Genomic DNA, 21789 nt, shown 5'->3' with positions numbered 1-21789 from the left:
GAGCTGTCCATTGTGCTTTCTTACTCTTCGTTGCTGGCAAGGCTACAATGGGGGAGATGAATGAGAAGACTGTCTGGCTATCAGAGCGTGCTTGGAGGAAGCGACTCCTCCACAGGCAGCTCACTCTGGAGATCTGTATTTGTAGCAGATGGAAGAAGCTGGCATATTATACTGTATATAAGTGAGCTAAACTAATTGTTGGGAAAGAAAAAAAAAAAGAAAACTGACCTGCTGTAGTAGTGAAAGGAAAAGCAGTGAGGGCTGCAGGGTTTAAGGAAAGTTGCATGTACAGTAAGTGATGTGAAAGGAGTGTGGAGGCTACAGAGAAGCAGAATGAGGGCTGCAAATGTAAAAGCTTAGTTTTTAAATTCTGTTTGTGCAAAAGAGTAAAAAGCTGGCCATGAAGGCAAATGCTGTTCATGTCATATATTTAGAAGCAGACATGCACACACCTTTGATTTCTGTAAACAATGATTTAATTAATGATTTGCACTCCTTTAAGTTACAATTGTCCATCCATCTAATTTCCTAATCCTCTTATCCAGGGCCCCATCGGAGAGTACTGTGTTAGCCTTTTCAGTCATAATTAAAATTATGCCTCAATAAAGTAGCCCTATTTAATATTTTTGTGTCCCATTTTTGCTTCTATTCCTGTACAGTAGAGTTCAGCATAATTTTTTCTTCTGCATTATTAGGGACATATGTTTTTCTCATGCATATACAGTGGAAAAATAAGTATTGAACGTGTCAACATTTTTTTCCAGTAAATCATTTTCCATCGAGGCTATTCACATGAAATTCTCACCAGACACTGGTATTAACTCAAGAAAACCACACATATAAAGAATTAACAACAGTAAAGGCCATAAATAAAGGTACAGTATCTGACAAAAGTGAGTACACCCCTCACATTTTTGTAAATATTATATCTTTTCATGGGACAACACTGAAGATTTGACACTTTGATACAATGGTTATACTGTTATACAAGCTGTACACTGACTACATTGTATCAAAGTGTCAAATCTTCAGTGTTGTCCCATGAAAAGATATAATATTTACAAAAATGTGAGGGGTACACTCACTTTTGTGAGATACTGTATGTGTAATAAAGTAAAATTGTTCTGAAAGTTGAAGCTTTTTTTTTTACTTATCTCACCATACAGAGACATAGCAGATTTGTTGTATCCAAAAATAACAATTAAAATAGAATGTAGTTCTATATAATGTTGGAGCACATATAAGTATATGCTTTAATATCATTTTACAGTGTAGTGAAATTAAGAGTCCAAGCACTTTTGTGGTGGCTTAAATAGCTTTTGTAGACAGTAATTCAGGTGATTTTTGTTTGTACTGTAAGAACATAACAAGACTAACAAGACAGTCATTTGTTTAGCTAATAGCTAAGCTGTCCCAGTATCTTATCCAGATATTTTTTAAAGGTTGTTAAGTTTTCTGCTTCAACTACATGACTTGGTAGTGTGTTCTAAATCCCTTCAGTCTCAAATATACAGTAGTACTTCTCAATTACCACTGGTGCCCTCACATACATGATTGCCCATTTTATCGAAAGAATTCAGCTGGATCTACTTTATCAATGACTTTGAGAATTTGTGATGATCTTCTTAGTTGTAAAGGGTTTATGTCTATTTTGGAGTTCATATCCTTAGACATAAAATATTAAAAAAAAAAAAAATACCTGATGGAGAGCTAAAATCTATTTTGAAGTCTGTAGCTAAAATTGCTCACTGCAACAAGTGATAACCATGATGGTTAGCAGGTTGTTTAATTGTGGAAGGTTCATAGGTTGACCCTTATTCTTACTTTCTGACTCTTTAACCCATAGACCTGAACAGAGTGTTCCATATTGCCACTATAGCCCTTGTACGCTTAGACTTGCCAGCCTGATCTGCATTTACAATCTGGAGCTCCACTTGTGGTCATCGTCTAGGTTGACTGCTACTGTGGCTATATACTTGCCCATTTCTCTTATATCTATAACCACACAAAACAAGACGGGGAATGAAAACGAGCAAGATAGAAGGTTTACACTTTCATTTATGCATTCCCCAGCTTAAGATTCCTAATGTGCCTAAAACAAAAGAAAAGTAAAATGAATGTGACAAGTCATAGCTATGCATTCTGGGTTGGTAACAGCTAGGACTGCGTAATATCGGTAAAAACTGACATTGCCATTTTTTTCTGCAATACTAGGGGGCTTCACTCGCCAACCCCCCCTGCCTACGCTTTGCGCCAGCAACTTCGCGTGTCTGCCGCTCGTGCATGTGGATTTCACTTTTAATTTTTGCGGATAGGCCTCTTTATTTGGAAGAAACACTACTTTTCCCTGATGGCAACACTAATTAGATGATCTACAAGCCAAACAATATCTACATACTTCTGTCATATCACCTATGTCCATATATTCGATCTCTTTTCGCTATTCCGTAATTTCACTGAGTAATAATTTCCATTTGTTAGCGCTTTTGCAATCTTTATCAGTTTTTTTTTAAACTTTTGAATTTTAGTACTTTCATAATCTCTAACCTGCTCTGCATTTATGTTTCATGTTGCGTTAGAGGTATTGGTTGCGTTATACGTTTTAGTTCTTTTTGGCTTTAAAATTCACACTCAAATACTTTTTAAACTTACACTTTTACTGTAACACTTTCTGCGGTGGGTTGGCACCCTGCCCTGGATTGTTTCCTGCCTTGTGCCCTGTGTTGGCTGGGATTGGCTCCGGCAGACCCCCATGACCCTGTGTTCGGATTCAGCGGGTTGGAAAATGGATGGATGGATGGATGTAACACTTTATTAAAAACAATATTTGGAATTACCTTTTCGTCAATATCGCATTAAATTTTGATTCTGTGTTTGGAATTATATCTTGACAACGCAGCGTATAACTGCCCATGAGTGAATATCGTTTCTCTCTACAAAAACTGTGTCTGACAATAGCATTCACACAAATGAGAAATTATTGAACCGTGTGCATGGTTGTAAATGTTTTACATGTGGGCAGGACTTTTCCAAATCTCTTTGCATAAAGTCTTGTCTCGCGGGACTTGAAATTTTCTCTCGCGGGATTTCTCTTTCACCAAACAACAAGTCTTTTCATTCTCACGGGCACGCCTCTTCATTGGGACGAAACACTACCTTTCCCTGATGGCAACACGAATTAGATGATCTACAAGTCTCCGACTTAAAGTTTAAATCCGAACAATATATTCGATCTCTTTTCGCTGTTCCGTTATTTCACAGAATAATAATTTCCGTTAGTTTGCACTAATGTGATATTTACTATCATTTTTTTGAGACTTTCAAATTTTCGTCCTTCCATTTTCTCTAACCTGCTCTGCATGTGTATCATGCCAACGTTTTGAATTCTTTACGATATTCTACTTTGTCATCTACTTTGTCTTTTATTTCCGGCCCCAGACGTGGTTAAATCTCTTGGCACAAAGTCTCATCTTGCAGGACATGAAAGTGTTCTCTCTGAGAAAGTCGCATCTCATTGAAAGATCTTTTTGTATAACAGAGAGATATAATGTCATGTCAAGTCATTTTCCATAATGCAAAATGAAAAAAAGTATATAATTAATATATCTAATAAAATAAATAATTTTCACCAGATGACTTGAATAGTTGTATTTAGAAGGAATTCCTCAATCTAGAAGAATCTGCAGAGAAAATAAAAATAATTAAAAAAAAAAAAAAAAGCTTCAAAATGACTTTTGGCTCAGACTTTTTTGAGTGTCCGTCATCCTTTCTTGAACTTTACTGCTGTACTGTTGGTTTCAGCCCACCAAGCACAAAAGCAGATCAGCACTGTGGCTACTCCTTCTGAAGTGATTTTGAAAGTGACAAGATTGTAAAGTTTAAGCAAAGACGGTTGGCATGGCTAAATTCATTAGACAGTTGCAGGTGGGTTCATCACTTCACGGAACATGCTGACTTTTTCTGCATTTTTGTGCTGTCAAACACTATATATAAATTGCCTATAAATTGCTCAATTGGAAATTCCATGTGAACACAGTACAAACTAAGAAATAAGAAGTCGAACAATTCAAGCAAAAACAAAGCTACCCAAATCGTGCAAGTTGTGAAATAGTGCTGGCCTTTCACTTTAGCCAGTTGCTTAAAATAAAACATTATCAGCCCAGCAATTTTTGGTCAAATTGCATTTGGAGCGGACTGATACACATTTAATATGTTTATTTTAGTCTTATTTCAATAAAAATGACATTTATGTTTAATTTCTTCTTTTGTAGACTAATTAGCAAATCGACAGCGACCTCACGTTTTTCCGAATAGTCCAACCAGAAACCAGTGTAAATGCACTGAAGTTGGTAGGTGAAAATCAGGGCCTTGAATAGTCCAAGAGCAAAAAAAAAATATATACGCTGTGTCGGACTTGTTTGTCACCAGTTATGCACTGTAATGCCATTATGGCTTCAAAAGACCTGAGTAGCAAGGTAAAGAAGTTAATGAAAGAGCTTTACCCCGTTATCTGCACCTTTGCTAATGGGCCTTTAAAACTGCTGTTGGAATTTATGAGTGAATCTTTCAAAGTTTGGTGCCTTATATGATGCAAGAAAATATTCTGAGTTTTCTTTATGAGATTTGATCATTAAGTGTCATTTAATTTGTCTCTGTGCAATACTAAATAAAAGCAACATCAAAGGTGAATAAATGGCAGAATGCATATATGTGTGTACCCAAGGCAATTTAAGGTGCTTTTTCAGATCACAACTGGTCTTCTATATGCACTCAGCAGCCACTTTATTAAGTACACCTTGGTAGTACCAAGTTGGACCCCCTTTTGCCTTCAGCACTGCTGAAACTCTTCATGGCATAGATTCAATGAGGTACTGGTAACATTCCTCTTGATTGTTGGTCCATCATGCAGCTCTGCTTTAGATTGGTTCACATTCGTGTTGTTCCACCACATCCCAAAGGCGCTCTGCTGGATTAAGAGTTGGCGACTCTGGAGGCTATTTGAGTACAGTGAACTCATTGTCATGTTCAAGAAACCAGTTTGAGATGATTTGAGCTTTGTGACATGGTGCGCAATCCTGCTGGAAGTAGCCATCAGAAGATGGGTATACTGCAGCCATAAAGGGATTGGGCATGTTCAACAATACTCAATTGGTACTAAGAGGCCTAAAGTGTGCCAAGAAAATATCCCCATACCATTACACTACCACCACCAGCCTGAACCATTGATACAAGGCAGGGTGATCCATATTTTCATGTTGTTGACTACAAATTCTAAACCTGCCATCTGAATGTTGCATCAGGAATCAAGACTCGGCAGAAATTGAGACTCATCAGACCAGACTACGTTTTTCCAATCTTCTGTTGTCCAATTCTTGTGTGCCTATGTAAATTGTAACCTCAGTTGCCTATTCTTAGCTGACAGGAGTGGCACCTGCTGTGGTGTCCTGCTTCTGTAGCTCATCTGCTTCAAGGTTCAACATATTGTGCATTTAGATTTGCTCTTCTGCACACCTCGGTTGTAACAAGTGCTTATTTCAGTTACTGTAGCCTTTCTATCAGCTCAAACCATTCTGGCCATTCCCCTTTGACCTCTGGCATCAACAAGGCATTTTCGCCAGAGAACTGCCTCTCACTGGATATTTTCCATTTTTCAGACCATTTTCTGTAAACCGTAGAGATAGCTGTGTGTGAAAATCTCATGCAGAACACAGTTTCTGAAATACTCCGACCTGCCTGTCTGGTGTGCCACATTCAAAGTCACTTAAATCACCTTTCTACTCCATACTGATACTCCGTTTGAACTTCATCAGGTGGTCTTGAAAATGTCTACATGCTTAAATGCATTGAGTTACTGCCATGTGATTGGTTGATTGGATATTTGCATTAACAAGCAGCTGAACAGGTGTACCTAATAAAGTAGTCGGCGAGTGTAAGTACCAGATGTCAATGGACTTGGTCCACTGGCTGCCTAGTTGTACAGTATGCGGGGACACAGGCAGGGAATGACTATGAAAGTAGACACTGTTCATATTCTATGCAAACACACCTAAAAAAGAAAGATTTTGAAAATTAACAGAATACTAATTTGTGATATTTGAAATTGTTATTAATTTACTTTTTTGGTACATGTTATTGACTAGCTAATATTTCCTGTATGTTGTGATACAAACAAGTTTTACAACAGCAAAAGTTAAAACCCAGGCAAAGTTAAATAAACACCATTTGAAAATAATGTTACAAATTATATAGCATTTGCTTTTAAATATCTCTGTGGAATGTTAAGTTTAGTTCTTGTTTTTGGGCCTCAGAGAGTCAACATTCGGCGTACTAACCATTTTTTCCCTGCCTGGTGCATAGAACTGAGAGAAACCTTCCATTTTTTCCCTATGTGGTGCTTTTTTTTTTGCATAGGGTTTCTTCCTGTGACTGCTGAATCCTTAATTAATTAAACTTTAATTTACATCTTTCCATCTTTAGTGTGCTCTGCCTATTAATTTATAACTCTGCAATTTTCTTAAATATATTACAAAATACTGATCCACCCATTTTCTAAACCTGCTTATATTGATTCAGGGAGTGTTGACTGACACTATTGGAGGATCAGACACAAGTCTATTGTTTGTCACAGCTGTACAGCACACTTACCCAGCCTCACTCGCTCACACAGAGCTCATTTAGTGTCACTTAACCTAAAAGGTATTTGTTTTGGGAAGAAAGAAGTTTTGATTTCTTTGAGAAAACCTGTGCAGCCACAGGAGAAAGTACTAATCAGCAGAGATACAGTGCCGTCCATAATTTTCGGGATAAAAACACGTTTTTCTTTGATTTACCCCTCTGCTCCACTGGGTGAAATTACAAATCAGACGTGATTAAAGTGCTCATTGCAGACTTTCATTTAAGGGTATTTGCATATACTTATATCAAACCATGTAGGAGAGACAAAACGTTTTCTATATATCCCCTCTGTTTCAGGGCACCATAATGTTTTATGACACATCGATCGTCATATTTAGTTCTTTGTCGCATATCCCGTGCATGCAATGACTGCTTGAAGTCTGTGATTCATAGAAATCACCAGGTGCTGAGGATCTTCTCTGGTGGTGCTCTGCCAAGCCTCTAATGCAGCCATCTTCAGATCCTGCTTGTTTCGGGGACTTTTCCCCTTAAGTGTTCTCTTCAGCATATGAAAGTCCTGCTCAGTTGGATATAAATCAGGTGACTGGCTTGGGCTTTCAATAATTTTCCATTTTTTAGCTTTGAAAAAGCAGCATGTTTGGATCATTATCTTGTAGAATGAAACACTGTCCAGTGAGTTTGGCGACATTTACTAGAACTTGAGAACGATAAGATGTTTCTACACCTCTCAGAATTCATTGTGCCACTGCCATCAGCAGTTCCATCATCAATGAAGAGAAGTGTGCCAGGCCCTGTGGCGACCATACATGCCCAAACCATAACACGAGAGCCTACGAAAAAACTTGTAGATCCGGCCCACCTTAAATCGCTTCTTAAATCCGTTCGCACCTCTCTGCCATCGTCTTTTGTCTTCTAAATGTGCAGATAAAGACAAGCTGCAAACAGCCGACTATTCCATCCCCCCACTGACTTAGAACGTGCACGAACTTCTCCCAGCTCATGCCTTGATTGGTTATCTGGGAGTGAAGTGGAGTTTTAGAGTGGAAATAATAGATCGTTATTTGGAACACACGCATTTCATGTGTGTTCCGTTTCTACAGTAATCTGTGTAAACACATTTTTAAAACAGAAACGTTTTTCATATTCTAGTAGTAAATGACAAAATGTAGGCATAAACTATATAATGTATGAAGCCTGAAGTCCAAATATCAAAGAAACACTTTCCCGAAAGGTACAAATATAATAGAACAAGTGCGCTTTTTTTCAAAAATATAACTGCAGAAAAAAAAAAAGACGCCTTAGTGTGCGACATTGACACTCATTTACTACGACAGCCCCGTGGCGCAACAATATCAGTTGCTGACTGGGAATCAAAAGGTCATGAGTTCGATCCTGCACGACTCCCTTTTGAGAAGTGAACTGCTCTTATTTTTACTATTTTAGAATAAAAAGATACATTTGATTTCAGTCTGTAACAGCCGGTGTAATTTATGGTATTTGTAAAGGTTAGCTTTGTTTTTGTTTTTGTTTTATTCACTTTTCTCTCAGTTGCGTTCAGGATCCTTCCCTACCCCATCTGACACTGCTGTTTTCACATAAAGACGCGCTATAGCTCTACAGTGTATCACGATACATATGGCCGTGGTTTTTTTTTCCCCCAATCTTGCCAGTCCCCACATGTTGCTGTATGCTGTTTCTTTTATACTCCAGGACATGCAGAGGAATGCATAGTAAAGAGCAGTAACTTCAGTGCTATATGCAATCATCAGACACTCCCCATCTGACACTGCTGTTTTCACATAAAGACACGCTATAGCTCACCCAAGGAGCGCCCTTCCTACATTTACGACGTGTACTTGTGTTGCAGTGTACACACCTCTCTGTGCTGTGGTTCCTATTACACTGAACAAGCACCTGTAATTTGCAGCTCTATTCATTATCTCAAAACAAATATATGTGACGTTTTGAAGAAATCATTTGATGACGTGAATAGTACCAATCAGAAAACATTGTCAAAGTAATGCAATATTATTTGAAAATGAACAGCATCAGATTGGGTGTGATTTATACTGCCGCTGTTACTTACAGTCAGATCAGAAGCTGAATAAGCTCCTGTTCTGAATTAACAGAAATAACCGCGATCGACATTTTAAACTTAATGATTTACAGTGCATACCAATTTATAAATTTTATGTCTGTCTGAGGCTACAAAGAAAAAAAAAAAAAAAACAACACTTTCTCCCCAGCGGGGAATCGAACTCGGGTCTCTACGGCGGGGCAGGGCTGCCGTGCTCTAAGTTAGCAAATCTCAGCGTTACGCCACGGAAGATGTTGTTACATCCTTGAACCTTTTGTGAAAGTGTTTATTTGGTGTTTGGCTGTCAGGCTTCACACATTCTAGAGTTTATGCCTACATTTTGTAACATTTATTACTAAAATATGAAAAAGTTTCTGTTTTAACAATGTGTTTACACAGATTACTGTAGAAATGGAACACACAAGAAATGCGTGTGTTCCAAATAACGATCTGTTATTTCCACTCTAAAACTACAGCAGTTCAGTCACTCCCAGATAACCAAACAAGACATGAGCTGGGAAAACTTAGTGAAGTGCGGTGGTGGGGGATGGAATAGCCGGCTTTTTGCTGCTCGTCTTAATCGGTACATTTAGAAGACAAAAGAGAGGTGAGAATGGTTTTAAGGTGGGCCGGATCTACGAGTTTTTTCGTAGACTCTGGTAATTCTAGTGTTAACAGATAAGGTAGTGTGCTTTGGATCATGGGCAGTTCCTTTTTGTCTCCACACTTTGCTCTTACCATCTTGAACCTAAGACCATTTTCCCAGAATTCTGCAGGCCCTTTTTTGTAAACTGTAATCTGGCCTTCCTGGTTTCCGTTTTGCAGTGTGGCCTCTGTGTTTTCTGTTCATGAAGTCTTCTGCTGTTAGTCATCTCTGACACACACATCTGCCCTCTGAAGACTGTTTCTGATCTGTCACAGAGGCGTTTGGGGGCTTTGCGATTACTGAGCTCACCAGCGTGTTCATTCTTCTTAGTGATATTCCAGGCAGTTGATTTAGTTAATCCTAAATTTTTACCGATGTCTATAATGGTTTTGTTGTTGATTTTCAGCCTCATAGTGGCTTGTTTAACTTTCATTGGTACAGCTCTTGTCATCATGTTGAACAATGGCAACTTACAGACTCCTAAGGGTAGAAGCAGGCTGAGGTATCTTATGAAGCCATGAAACACAACTGAGGAATCACAAACACCTGTCACACCAATTGTCCGAAACATTATGGTGACCTGAAATGGGGGGGACCATGTAGAAAAAGGGATGTCATTTCTACATGTTATGAGCAAAATGTATGCAGATACCCTCAAATGAAAGTTTGCAATGTGCACTTTAATCGCGTTTGATTTGTAAATTTAAACGTGGAGCTAATTGGGAAATCAAGAAGAAATGTATCCTTGTTTGAACTGTATAATTAAAAATGAAATGGCTGGTAACAATGAGCCTGATGCAGACTCAATCCAAACATTGCTTACACTAAAATTAACTTTCAAATATTTTACAATTTCATATTTATTCTCTCACTCAGCAAGATAATACTGCGTTTGGCATTGTAAGCTTACAGTGCCCGAGTTCAAATAATAGCCCAATTACGGTTTACACTTTTTTCTTATTGCCTGCTTGAGTTTGTCCAGGTACTCTGATTTTCCTTCTGTATTTTAAAGGTGTGTGTTATGTGATGGTAAGTTAACCCAGTATGAGTGTTTGTGGGTGTGTGTTTGAGGATGCTCTGCGATGAGCTACTGCCCTATTCAGATATTGCCAGATAAACTTGGGTAAAATGATGGGTGGAGGGTTTCTGTAAGTGGAAGGATAATTTATTCACTGCCTTCTCTTTTGCAGATGTTAAGTGATCTCTAAAAAACAAACTTACAATGTATTTTATAAAAATATTTTGTACACCATATCTGCAAGATTTCTGGTACTTCAGTTATTGGTTTATTGCCACAGTACGTGTTTTTAACAGTTGCTGGTTTTATGCTGTCCAGTAAGATCCTGAATGGCATGACTGACTAATATACAAAGTGTTTTTACAGACACTGTATTTTAATCAAGATTTTCTTTTTAACAGACAAAGAAGTCAGCATTAAAACACAGAATCGAATTGGAGGTTGGAGATCTTGTCCAGTTCTTGCTGGATGAAAAGGATGAACTTTTGGCAAAATTGGATGCTGAAGAGGCAGATGCTCTGTTTAGAGTTGAAAATAATTTAGCTCAGCTGGAGCGTGCGATAAATTCATTGGAAAAGGAGATTGATGACATACAAAGCCATCTCAAAGAGAGCAAATCTGTTAAGGTATTCATATTTTCCAACTCTCATCCTTTTAAAAACAGTTTATAGTATTTGAACAATTCTGATATGAGGAGGCCATTCAGGTCAGTAAAGCCTGTCAATGTGTTATTTGCGGAAAATTAGCTGAAAAGCAAAGTTTTGAAGAATTCACGATTTGCGGATTAATATATTGGCCAGTTTCTCATTTGTATATATTTTGATATTTATATTTTGAATTTTTATTTTTTCCTTGGATGAAGATGTGTGTTAAATCAATAAGAGAAATACAAATTTCAAAATTTATATTACTGTTATATGGTTATCCAGAAATCAAAAGTAGAGAAAGGATGACATGGTGCAAGTAAGAATTTCACTTAGCTGTGTACACGTGATAATAGAGACCCTATAAACGGAAGGAAGGGACATTTTATAAAGATGAAAGTGGATTTTTTCAACTATTTTTTAAATTTGCTACTTAATTACTTTTTTGTCATACCAGCTTCAACAAGATTACACATATACAGATAAAAATCTGTGTACAGTAATCCCTCCTCCATCGCGGGGGTTGCGTTCCAGAGCCACCCGCGAAATAAGAAAATCCGCGAAGTAGAAACCATATGTTTATATGGTTATTTTTATATTGTCATGCTTGGGTCACAGATTTGCGCAGAAACACAGGAGGTTGTAGAGAGACAGGAATGTTATTCAAACACTGCAAACAAACATTTGTCTCTTTTTCAAAAGTTTAAACTGTGCTCCATGACAAGACAGAGATGACAGTTCCGTCTCACAATTAAAAGAATGCAAACATATCTTCCTCTTCAAAGGAGTGTGCGTCAGGAGCAGAGCATGTCACATAGATAGAGAAAAGCAAACAAATCAATAGGGCTGTTTGGCTTTTAAGTATGCGAAGCACCGCGGCACAAAGCTGTTGAAGACTGCAGCTCACACCCCCTCCGTCAGGAGCAGAGAAAGAGAGAGATAGAGAGAGACAGAGTTTGTTTTTCAATCAAAAATCAATACGTGCCCTTCGAGCTTTTAAGTATGCGAAGCACCGTGCAGCATGTCGCTTCAGGAAGCAGCTGCACAGAAGATAGCAACGTGAAGATAATCTTTCAGCATTTTTAGACGAGCGTCCGTATCGTCTAGGTGTGCAAACAGCCCCCCTGCTCAATCCCCCTACGTCAGGATCAGAGAAAGTCAGCGCAAGAGATAGAGAGAAGAGTAAGCTGGGTAGCTTCTCAGCAATCTGCCAATAGCGTCCCTTGTATGAAATCAACTGGGCAAACCCACTGAGGAAGCATGTACCAGAAATTAAAAGACCCATTGTCCGCAGAAATCCGCGAACCAGCAAAAAATCAGCGATATATATTTAAATATGCTTACATATAAAATCCGCGATGGAGTGAAGCCGCGAAAGGCGAAGAAGCGTGATATAGCGAGGGATTACTGTACATCCAAAATTATATATTTTAGATATGTTTATTTGTATGTGGTTGTTTGCATCTGTGCCATCATGTCTCATGTTCTTTTTTTTTTTAATGTAAATAAAAATTGCTGATAATTGATTGGTTTTAGGAGGCCCAGACCCCTTATAGACCCCGTGATCATCAAAGGTGACTGTGTGCAGAGGGTGCAGACCTATAAATACCTTGGAGTGCAGCTGGATGATAAATTAGACTGCACTGCCAATACTGATGCGCTGTGCAAGAAAGGACAGAGCCGACTATACTTCCTTAGAAGGCTGGCGTCCTTCAACATCTGCAATAAGATGCTGCAGATGTTCTATCAGACAGTTGTGGCGAGCGTCCTCTTCTATGCAGTGGTGTGTTGGAGAGGCAGCATTAAGAAGAAAGACGCCTCACGCCTGGACAAACTGGTGAGGAAGGCAGGCTCTATTGTTGGCATGGAGCTGGACAGTTTAACATCTGTGGCAGAGCGAAGGGCGCTCAGCAGGCTCCTATCAATTATGGGGAATCCACTGCATCCACTAAATAGTATCATCTCCAGACAGAGGAGCAGCTTCAGCGACAGACTGCTGTCACTGTCCTGCTCCACTGACAGATTGAGGAGATCGTTCCTCCCCCAAACTATGTGACTCTTTAATTCCACCCGGTGGGTAAACGTTAACATTTAACATTATACAAAGTTATTGTCTGTTTTTTACCTGCATTATTATCATTCTTTAATTTAATATTATTTATTGTATCTGTATGCTGCTGCTGAAGAATGTGAATTTCCCATTGGGATTAATAAAGTATCTATCTATCTATCTAAAGATGGTGTGTGATGACAGAGCACAGAACTTTGCCCTGAGAAACCACCGCACTGAAGAGATATGTAAGCCTGAGGCACTATTACAAGGAGGTAGATGATGGAATAGATGAGATAGGTCATAACATTCATCCCCAGTGAAGTGACAATCAACACTGTCCAGATATTCTAACCGTACAACAGTGTCAGCTCACACTATCACCATTGGAATGAAATGGGACACTGTGGTAGGAGACCCAGGAGGACCGACCCCCTGTTGACACAGAGACATACAAATGCCAATCAGAAGTTAGATAACATCCTTTGAACATATGAGACCAAAATAGAGCTTTTGATGAAGCATGTCAATTGCACTGTTTCCTGAAAATGAAGTGAAGCCTTCAAAGAAAAGAATAAGGTCCCTACAGTCATACATGGTGGAGGTTGACAGATATTTAGGGATTGCTCTGCTACTTCTGGTACTGGATACCTTGACTATATATATATATATATATATATATATATATATATATATATACATACATGGCATCATGAAATCTGAAGACTACCGAAGAATTTTGGGACGCATTGTAGGGCAAAGTATGAGAAAGTTGGCCTGCGTCAGATGTCATGGGTCTATCAGCAGGGCAATGACCCAAAGCATACTTCAAAAAGACACCCAGAAATGGTTTAAGACAAATAACTGGAGAGTTCTGATGTAGCCAGCAATGAGTCCAGATCTAAATCCCAAAGAACACCTGTGGAGAGAAGTCAAAACAGCATTTGGGAGAGGGCACCCTTCAAATCTGAGACATCTGGAGCAGTTGGCAAAAGAAGAGTACAGTGATCCCCCACCTATCGCGGAAGTTACGTTCCAGACCCATCAGCGATAGGTGAAAATCCGCGATATAGAAAGACCATATAAATAAACAATTTTTTTGTAGTTTAAGCCTTAAAATACCCCTCCCACACACTTTAAACACATGTAAACTTATTAAAACACACTTTGTAAACACATATGATATGTGGATGTCGGGCTAAGGATATGAGTAACATCTCTCTATTATGAAACATTTTAACATCACGCAAGACAAGGCAGTGTGACAGAAGGACAGCTGCTGTACAGGCTTTTAAATGATTGACGCACAGAGCGACAAGCAGAACAGGCATGTTGGCAGAAGCAGCACAAAGTCAGTAGCTGATCCGTTCACTTCTGCTTAATGTGCGTTCAGCTCCCCCCCGATTCACAATGCGAGTGGGAGAGACGCAAAGTGGCAGGAGCGTAGCGTGCCACCGGGGGTGTTAAGCGAAGCGATCGAGACCTGATCATCTCAGAGAGACACTTTGACGACACGCAAGACTAGACATTACAACCTTAGGAAGCAAAACCCGTGAGACGGTGACTTTTGTACGCCACGCCCTACTTACAAACAATTTAAAACAAGTTCACTGACATCTAACCTAGCAGTTGTTGGAATGCTTTTTGCAGACAAACTTCTGGTGCTCCCAGCTCTTAAAACAATGACAAGCAGAACACGCAGCTTGCCAGCAGCAGCTGCAGCAAGCCAGCAGATGATCCGAGCACTTCTCCTTAGCGTGCGTTCATCCCTCACCACCACCCCCTCCTCCTCCTCCAAAACGCTAGCGGCAGAGACGCAATGTGACAAAAGGACAGCAGCTATACAGGCTTTTAAGTGATTGACGCAAAGCGCGACAACCACAACACACAGCTGGCCAGCAGCAGCAAGACACCAGCTGACCCGATCGCATCTCTTTAGCGTGCATTCAGAACCCCCCTTCACAATGCGAGTAGCGTTATAAGTCCCGTAAGAAAGAGATGTAACCACGCCCAGGGCAGGAAATAAAGGACAAATATTGTTTTTGCAAAACTTTTAAAGTAAAAATGAAAATAATGCATATGTAACAATTCTCATCTCTTTAAATTGTTTATCCTGTAAACCAAACCCGGGGGTGGGCGAGCAGGGGGCAGAGTTCCCTAGTTATAATAATAATATTAATAATAATAAATCCGTGATGTAGCGGGGGCACGATAGCTTATCACTGTAGTTCAAAATTCCAGTAGAGAGGAGTAAAGAAATTAATTTATGGTTACAGGAAGCAATTGTATTCAGTTATTGTGTGCTACCTTCTTCTACTTTCGGCTGCTCCTGTTAGGGGTTGCCACAGCAAATTTAATATAACTTGAAGGTGCCAATAATTTGGTCCAGTCCATTCCTGGAGTTCTGTGTGAAATGATATCAGATTGGACTTTTTTTTCTATGCTGTTTTGTGTTGTTCCAAGGAAAGTAAACATTTCAATACCAAAGCATTTGTAATTACAACTTTCTGAAGTAAGTGGTGCATTTTCAGAAAGAAGTGCAGGGGTGCTAATATTTGCGTTTGTGATAACTTGGTAATTTAGTACAGGTCCTTTATTGTTTCTCTTGTAAACTGCTTTTGTTCATACCTTTCTTGAAGCAGAGAGTGGTGACAGGAATATATAAAAATGAACTTGACTCCTTGCCTCTGTTTAGGTTTCTTTTTAGAGTCGTTTTACGTAGAGACGAGTTGTCAAGTTAGCATTACATGTTGTTCAACTTTTTGATTTATTTCATTGCTTATACATATCATGTAATTGTTAATCTATCTACTTTTATGCAATATTAAAGACTGAAATGTAATTAATATAAATTCCTTAGACAATCGGGTTGTTCAGGATCATTTATTTTAACTTTGTATCCATGATATTTATCTTTTTTTCTCTAGGCTTTGATGGAGATATCTTCAAGGTAAGTTAATTTCAATTATGCATTTAATTTCAGTAATATTTGCATAACTTTTTAGCATTCTCAGAATATATTTGTGTATTGCAGACCGTACGAAAAACCTTCCAACACACGGCCCACAGAAAATTCTGCACACTGGGAGGAATTTTCTGGGCCTGTTCAGATGATCTTCTGGAAAAGAATGATGAGTGTGTTAAAACCTGGTATGTACCTCCACTTATTGTTTATTAATTATGCATTAAAGGTTTTCCTGTTTGTGTAATTGCTTAGCTTAAATAGATTTTTTTTTTTTTGTTTTTGTAAAATGCATAATTTTTGATTATACAAGTAACGTTTTAAAGCAGTGTTGTCAGGGTAGCAGCTAGGGAATCCATCCCCGGGCTCCCGATTACCGGGAGCCCAGGATTCCCGGACATTTTTCATTCCCAGGAATGAAACTGCTGTAATTCCTGGGAAAATGGGAACGGCCAAGCTTGCATATATATTGTGTAAAAGTGTAAAAATCGATCAAGAAATAACAGCGTTATAGTTGAAAATAATTAAGGTGGCGCCATTGCTGCAGCTTGCACTTCATCAGACAACAGCTTTGAACAGCAACTTGAAATTGCAATGCGTCAGTCTGTTGTATCCACATTATCTGTGCCAAGAAACTTGCCATCACAGAATGATCACAAGAAACTGGATGCATCAGTAAAAGCTGAAATGGCGGTGTTTCAGAGCAAGGGCAAGCGCGGGCGTTGTTTATATAACAAGTATATCAGTATCTGATGACTGTGCTGCCTACTTCAGTGGAGGCAGAGCGAGCTTTCTCAGCGGCTGGCGTACTTCTGCATGAAGGTATGATCTTGCCTGGACGACCGCACACTGGACATGTTAATAATACACACACACACTCATTCTCTCCCTCACTAGGATCAATTTACAAGCAATAATCAACCTTAATTTATTTTTAGGATGTAGGAAAAAAGCCCAGATGTAGCCATGAGAAACTGTGTTGCTAACTCCGTACAGTGAGTGTCTGGGCTGGGATTTTAACACAGCCATCTATGGCTTCCTGGGGTCTTCATTGGTACGCCATCAAATCTGTTGTATGGGTGTATGGTGAATTCATGTACAACTGCAAACCGCGGTGGGTAAAGTTGGGTTTGGGTTGAACTTAAGTGGGTATGGGTAGGTTTGCTTTTCAGAACCCATGCAAAACTGTAGTGTTTTGGCTACCTACTATTGATCATCTCGTTCAAATATTTGTAACATTTGCCCAATAATCTATACAGTGCTGTATATACGCCCTTTCTTCTCATTCTGTCCATTAAGTAACCAGAAATTCTGGCAAGATAGATAGATAGATAGATAGATAGATAGATAGATAGATAGATAGATAGATAGATAGATAGATAGATAGATAGATAGATAGATAGATAGATAGATAGATAGATAGATAGATAGATAGATAGATAGATAGATAGATAGATAGATACTTTATTAATCCCAAGGGGAAATTCACAAAAGCTTTTAGCTCAAATCTTTCTTTCCACTTTCTCTCTGGATGCTTTTTTATCAAATGAGCCATGTGTCGCTCAAGAAATGTCTCATATTGCCAGTATAGGCGCTTGTTTGTGTTTTTATAGCTAAACTGTTACGTAAATACAGCTAAAAATATCACATACATACCTACATCAACCTTCATCCATACATCCATTTTCAAAACCACTTTTCCTAAGCAGGGTCAACAAGGAAGCTGCAGAATATCTCCGAAAGTAACAGGAGCTAGGCAGAAACAACCCCTGGCCAGAGTACCAGTTCTACATGAACATTTAAAGCATTTTTGTATTTTCCCAGTTGATTCTGGGATTTGTCAGAGGTGTGTTTTTGTTCCTATCTTGTTCAATGCTTGCATGGGCTAGGTGTTGGGCAGGGTCATGGTGTCCAGCGGCTGTGGGTCATCTGTTGGTGAAGAAAGATTCACGGATCTTGACTTTGCTGACGATGCTGTGATCTTCGCTGAGTCAATGGAGGCTCTGAACGGGGCGCTCGAGAGACTGAGTGAGGAGTCTGAGTGTCTGGGCTTGTGAGTGCCTTTAATGACCTCTTGGGCACAGCCATCAGCAGTGTGTCTTGTCTGCGTAGGGAGCTTGAGAGGTGCTGCAAAGAGGAATGGGCGAAACTGGCCAAGGATAGGTGTGCCAAGCTTGTGGCGTCATATTCAACAAGACTTGAGGCTGTAATTGCTGCCAAAGGTGCATCAACAAAGTATTGAGCAAAGGCTGGGAATACTTATGTACATGGGATTTCTCAGTTTTTAATAAATTTGCAAAAACCTCAAGTAAACTTTTTTCACGTTGTCATTATGGGGTGTTGTGTGTAGAATTCTGAGGAATAAAATGAATTTAATCCATTTTGGAATAAGGCTGTAACATCACAAAAGGTGGAAAAAGTGATGCGCTGTGAATACTTTCTGGATGCACTGTATTTCACCGTGTGGTGGGTGCGACAATGTGCTGTACCAGTACATGCTCCCCTATCTGACTTGACCTGACTAAGGTGTGAAGCATTATACATCCATCCATCCATCTTCTATACCCACTTTATCTGCAGGGTCTTGAGGAGGCCGGAGTCTCTTCCAGCTATGTATTGCTTATGTTTGCTGCACACTATGCTAGTTTGACATTGGGAGAATGTTCTGCGATATTTCAAATTATTAAATCATCTGTGTGTTTGTTTTCTCAGGTCCAGAAAATGTTGAATTGGATTTTTGTACTGCTCACCCTAATGTGGTGATTTCAGATTTTGGAACAAAAATGGAAGAATCCAGAGGGCGTGTTCTAGAACCTGAGATACCCGAGCAGTACACTCGCTTTTTAGGGGTTCTGGCAACAAAGGAGTACACATCAGGTCGCCACTACTGGGAAGTTGATGTCAAGTGCAAATCAGTTTGGTATCTGGGTGTCACAGAGGTTAGCAGTAATCGAAAAGGCTACGTCAGTCTGACGCCTAATGATGGTTACTGGAGCATCTGCCTGCAAGATCAACTATATGCCAACGAGGAGCACCGAGTCCCGATACCATATGAGGGAGATATAGCGCGAGTTGGTATTTATCTTGACTATAATGCAGGGATAGTCTCCTTTTATAATGCTACTTTCATGAAGCACTTATACACCTTCACTACTGAATTTGTTTGTCCCGTTATTCCATTTTTCAGTCCTGGCAAAAATGACTTTTGTGGTCGCATTAAAATATGCCATTACGATTAAAAGGACTAATTCTTTGATCAGGTAAGCTTTGTGATTGAGTTGTTAAAATATACTGTTTTTCTTTTCTTTTTTTTAAGCACTTACCAAGGCTGAATAAAGAGAAATCAGTATATTTGAAATTGTCTCCTCTAGATAAAAGTAATATAAAAGTGTGCTAAGCTTTGAAATATAAAAATACTCAAAGCCATCCTCAACATTGTAGTAGATGATGGATAACCCATTTATGAGGTATTTTACTGTAGTGTAGTAATAATAGTAATAATACTGTGCACTGCGACAGTTTTTAAACTTAAAATTTAGTGCTAGAGTAGTAAAATTATACGTCTTTTAAAATTCAAATACGTTTTTAGATTTGTACATTCTTTGTGTGTACTTTCCTGTACTTTTGTTTTCTTGTAATGACATACTTACAACAGATTTTGTAGGTATATAATGCATAGTTTTAGCATTATAGTAATTTAAACTTCTGGGATGTAAGGAATTTGTTGAATAAATTCCTATATTATATTTTAAGCCTGGACCATTTATTTCTTACTTTGTTTCCCTGCTCTGTACATTTCCTTCATTTTATACATTGTAATACCCATGATGGTTACTTTTACACTGTATTTTTTAATGTTTTATCTGAGTGGCATTCAATTACCCCTGAAACACCAGTTTAAGAGTTACATTTGAATTTACAAAACCAAAATTGTATTTCCAAAATTCTCTGAATAAAACCTTTTTTGTATACTGGTGCCTACTACTGTAATTAGAGAACCACTATGGTTCCGCTTTGGATTGTGTTTAAAGGCTGAAAACCGATGGCATGTGTCCATTTCTAGTCAGGTTTCCTTTTTCTGCCTTTCTGTAGTATTTTTTTTATTGAATTAAATGTCCACTGCGCAGTGCAGAAAAATGAGATTTACTGAACTGAGAGTTTATTGCAATTAAAGTTCAAGAAAGGCAAACCGATAGAAAAAAGTTCATTTTATTATTTTTCACTTTCTACTGCTTTATGGTGTCTTTCAAATAAACAGTCTGTATGTACTTTAATTGTACTGATTTTTTCATTTTAAAGAGAAGCTGAAAAACAACAAACTGGAAATATGGAAAATCTCGTAGGTAAGCTGGACTCTGAAGAACTGTGCTGTTCCTCGACAGGAGTGGCTACTGTATCTGACAGGTGTATTTTGTAAATGATATTTTTTCTTTTTTACAAATTGAAGTGATTTCTCTCCAGCTAAATTTTAAATAATAAACCTGCCTGTAATTAAAGTCATACAGCATGTTGGTGTGTTTGTTTTAAGGCTAGTTGAAGCACAAGATATGGAAGATTATTTGTGCCAGAATTAAATGCAATTCACATGCAAGTGGCCTGTTTAATTTTGGAATGGTTTTATTGTGTCATTAAACATTAAACACAAATCAGCCGAACAATCACTTGCTTTTCACTACGGCACACAATTTTAAAATGCAGTACAAAAGTTCATTCCATTTTAATCCATGTCCATAAATAATAAGCAAAGCAGACATATTATTGCATTTTGTTTAGTGGCAGCTCCGTGTATATTGCATTTAAATTTGAGATCATGTTTTATTGTACCTATGGAAAATACAAAGTCATGAATTAGCCTAAATAGACATAAAACTAATTAACTAATGCTTCTATAAGCATTAAACTTAGTGTGAATTAGATATGTCAAGCAAATAGTTACTGTAAAAGGCATTTGCCATATTTCTTTTTTAGTTGAGCTCAGAGCGAAACCACCAATGTTGAGTAACTCAGAAAGACAGAAAAGGAAGACAATGACGTACAGAAACTGCCCGAGGACAGAGAAGGGGGAACAGGGGGAACGCCTGTTGTTTGAAGGCCAGTTAGGAAATAATGGAAGCAAGGAATGAGACTGAATGACGAGATACAGAAAATATTGGTGGCCAAGAAAGGGCCCGTGAGAAGCCAGCTGGAGGAGTGAGTCAGAATAGACCGCAAATGCATTGTTTCAAACGAGGTCAAGATGATAAGAAATGATTATAAAAACTGTGATTTTTGGATTGTTCAGGGCTAAGCTCAGTTTGGCCAAATTGGGTTGAGTCAGTATTGTTGTTTATTGCAATAAAACTAATTACTCTGTTTGCCTATCCTTCGACTCCTAGAGCCTCCATTCAAAGTGCGTATTTTTCGCTTCAACATACCAAAAGTTAGTGTAATCATCTATACATGTAATTCACTAAGTCCATGGCAAGCAAGACACACGCAAGACAGAGCCCCACCCACCAACAATTCACTAAGCAGCCGACCATGGCACGCAAGACAGAGACCATGGGATACACACGACAGAGCCACGTCCGCCAACTTTAACCCTCCTCCCGAGTCCACCCCAGCACACAACACCTCACCAAACACTGCCTCAGTCGCTTTCGTCTCTGCTACAGTCCACATGCACCTTTGAGCCACCTTGACTTTTCATAGTTCTTTTCGGTTCCGGCTGCTTTTCTATATATAATCCACCAAGTCGCCCAACCATGGGATACGCA

The 21789-nt window shown here is 38.8% G+C and overlaps 1 protein-coding gene across 1 annotated transcript in view; it reads left to right on the top strand.

The window, feature by feature from the left end:
- trim47 (tripartite motif containing 47) overlaps positions 1-20533 on the top strand; it is a 52593-nt gene extending 32060 nt beyond the window's left edge. The window contains exons 5-8 of the mRNA XM_028799268.2: positions 10779-11003; positions 15999-16021; positions 16106-16221; positions 18746-20533. Coding sequence (XP_028655101.1) covers positions 10779-11003; positions 15999-16021; positions 16106-16221; positions 18746-19272 — 891 coding nt within the window. The 3' untranslated portion in view covers positions 19273-20533. The remainder of the gene's footprint in view (positions 1-10778; positions 11004-15998; positions 16022-16105; positions 16222-18745) is intronic.
- The last annotated feature ends 1256 nt before the right edge of the window (positions 20534-21789 follow it).

This window comes from Erpetoichthys calabaricus, chromosome 4 (assembly GCF_900747795.2).
Source record: "Erpetoichthys calabaricus chromosome 4, fErpCal1.3, whole genome shotgun sequence".
NCBI lineage: Eukaryota > Metazoa > Chordata > Cladistia > Polypteriformes > Polypteridae > Erpetoichthys > Erpetoichthys calabaricus.
Note: the sequence above shows the minus strand (reverse complement) of the source record. Positions and strands in the feature narration are given on the sequence as shown.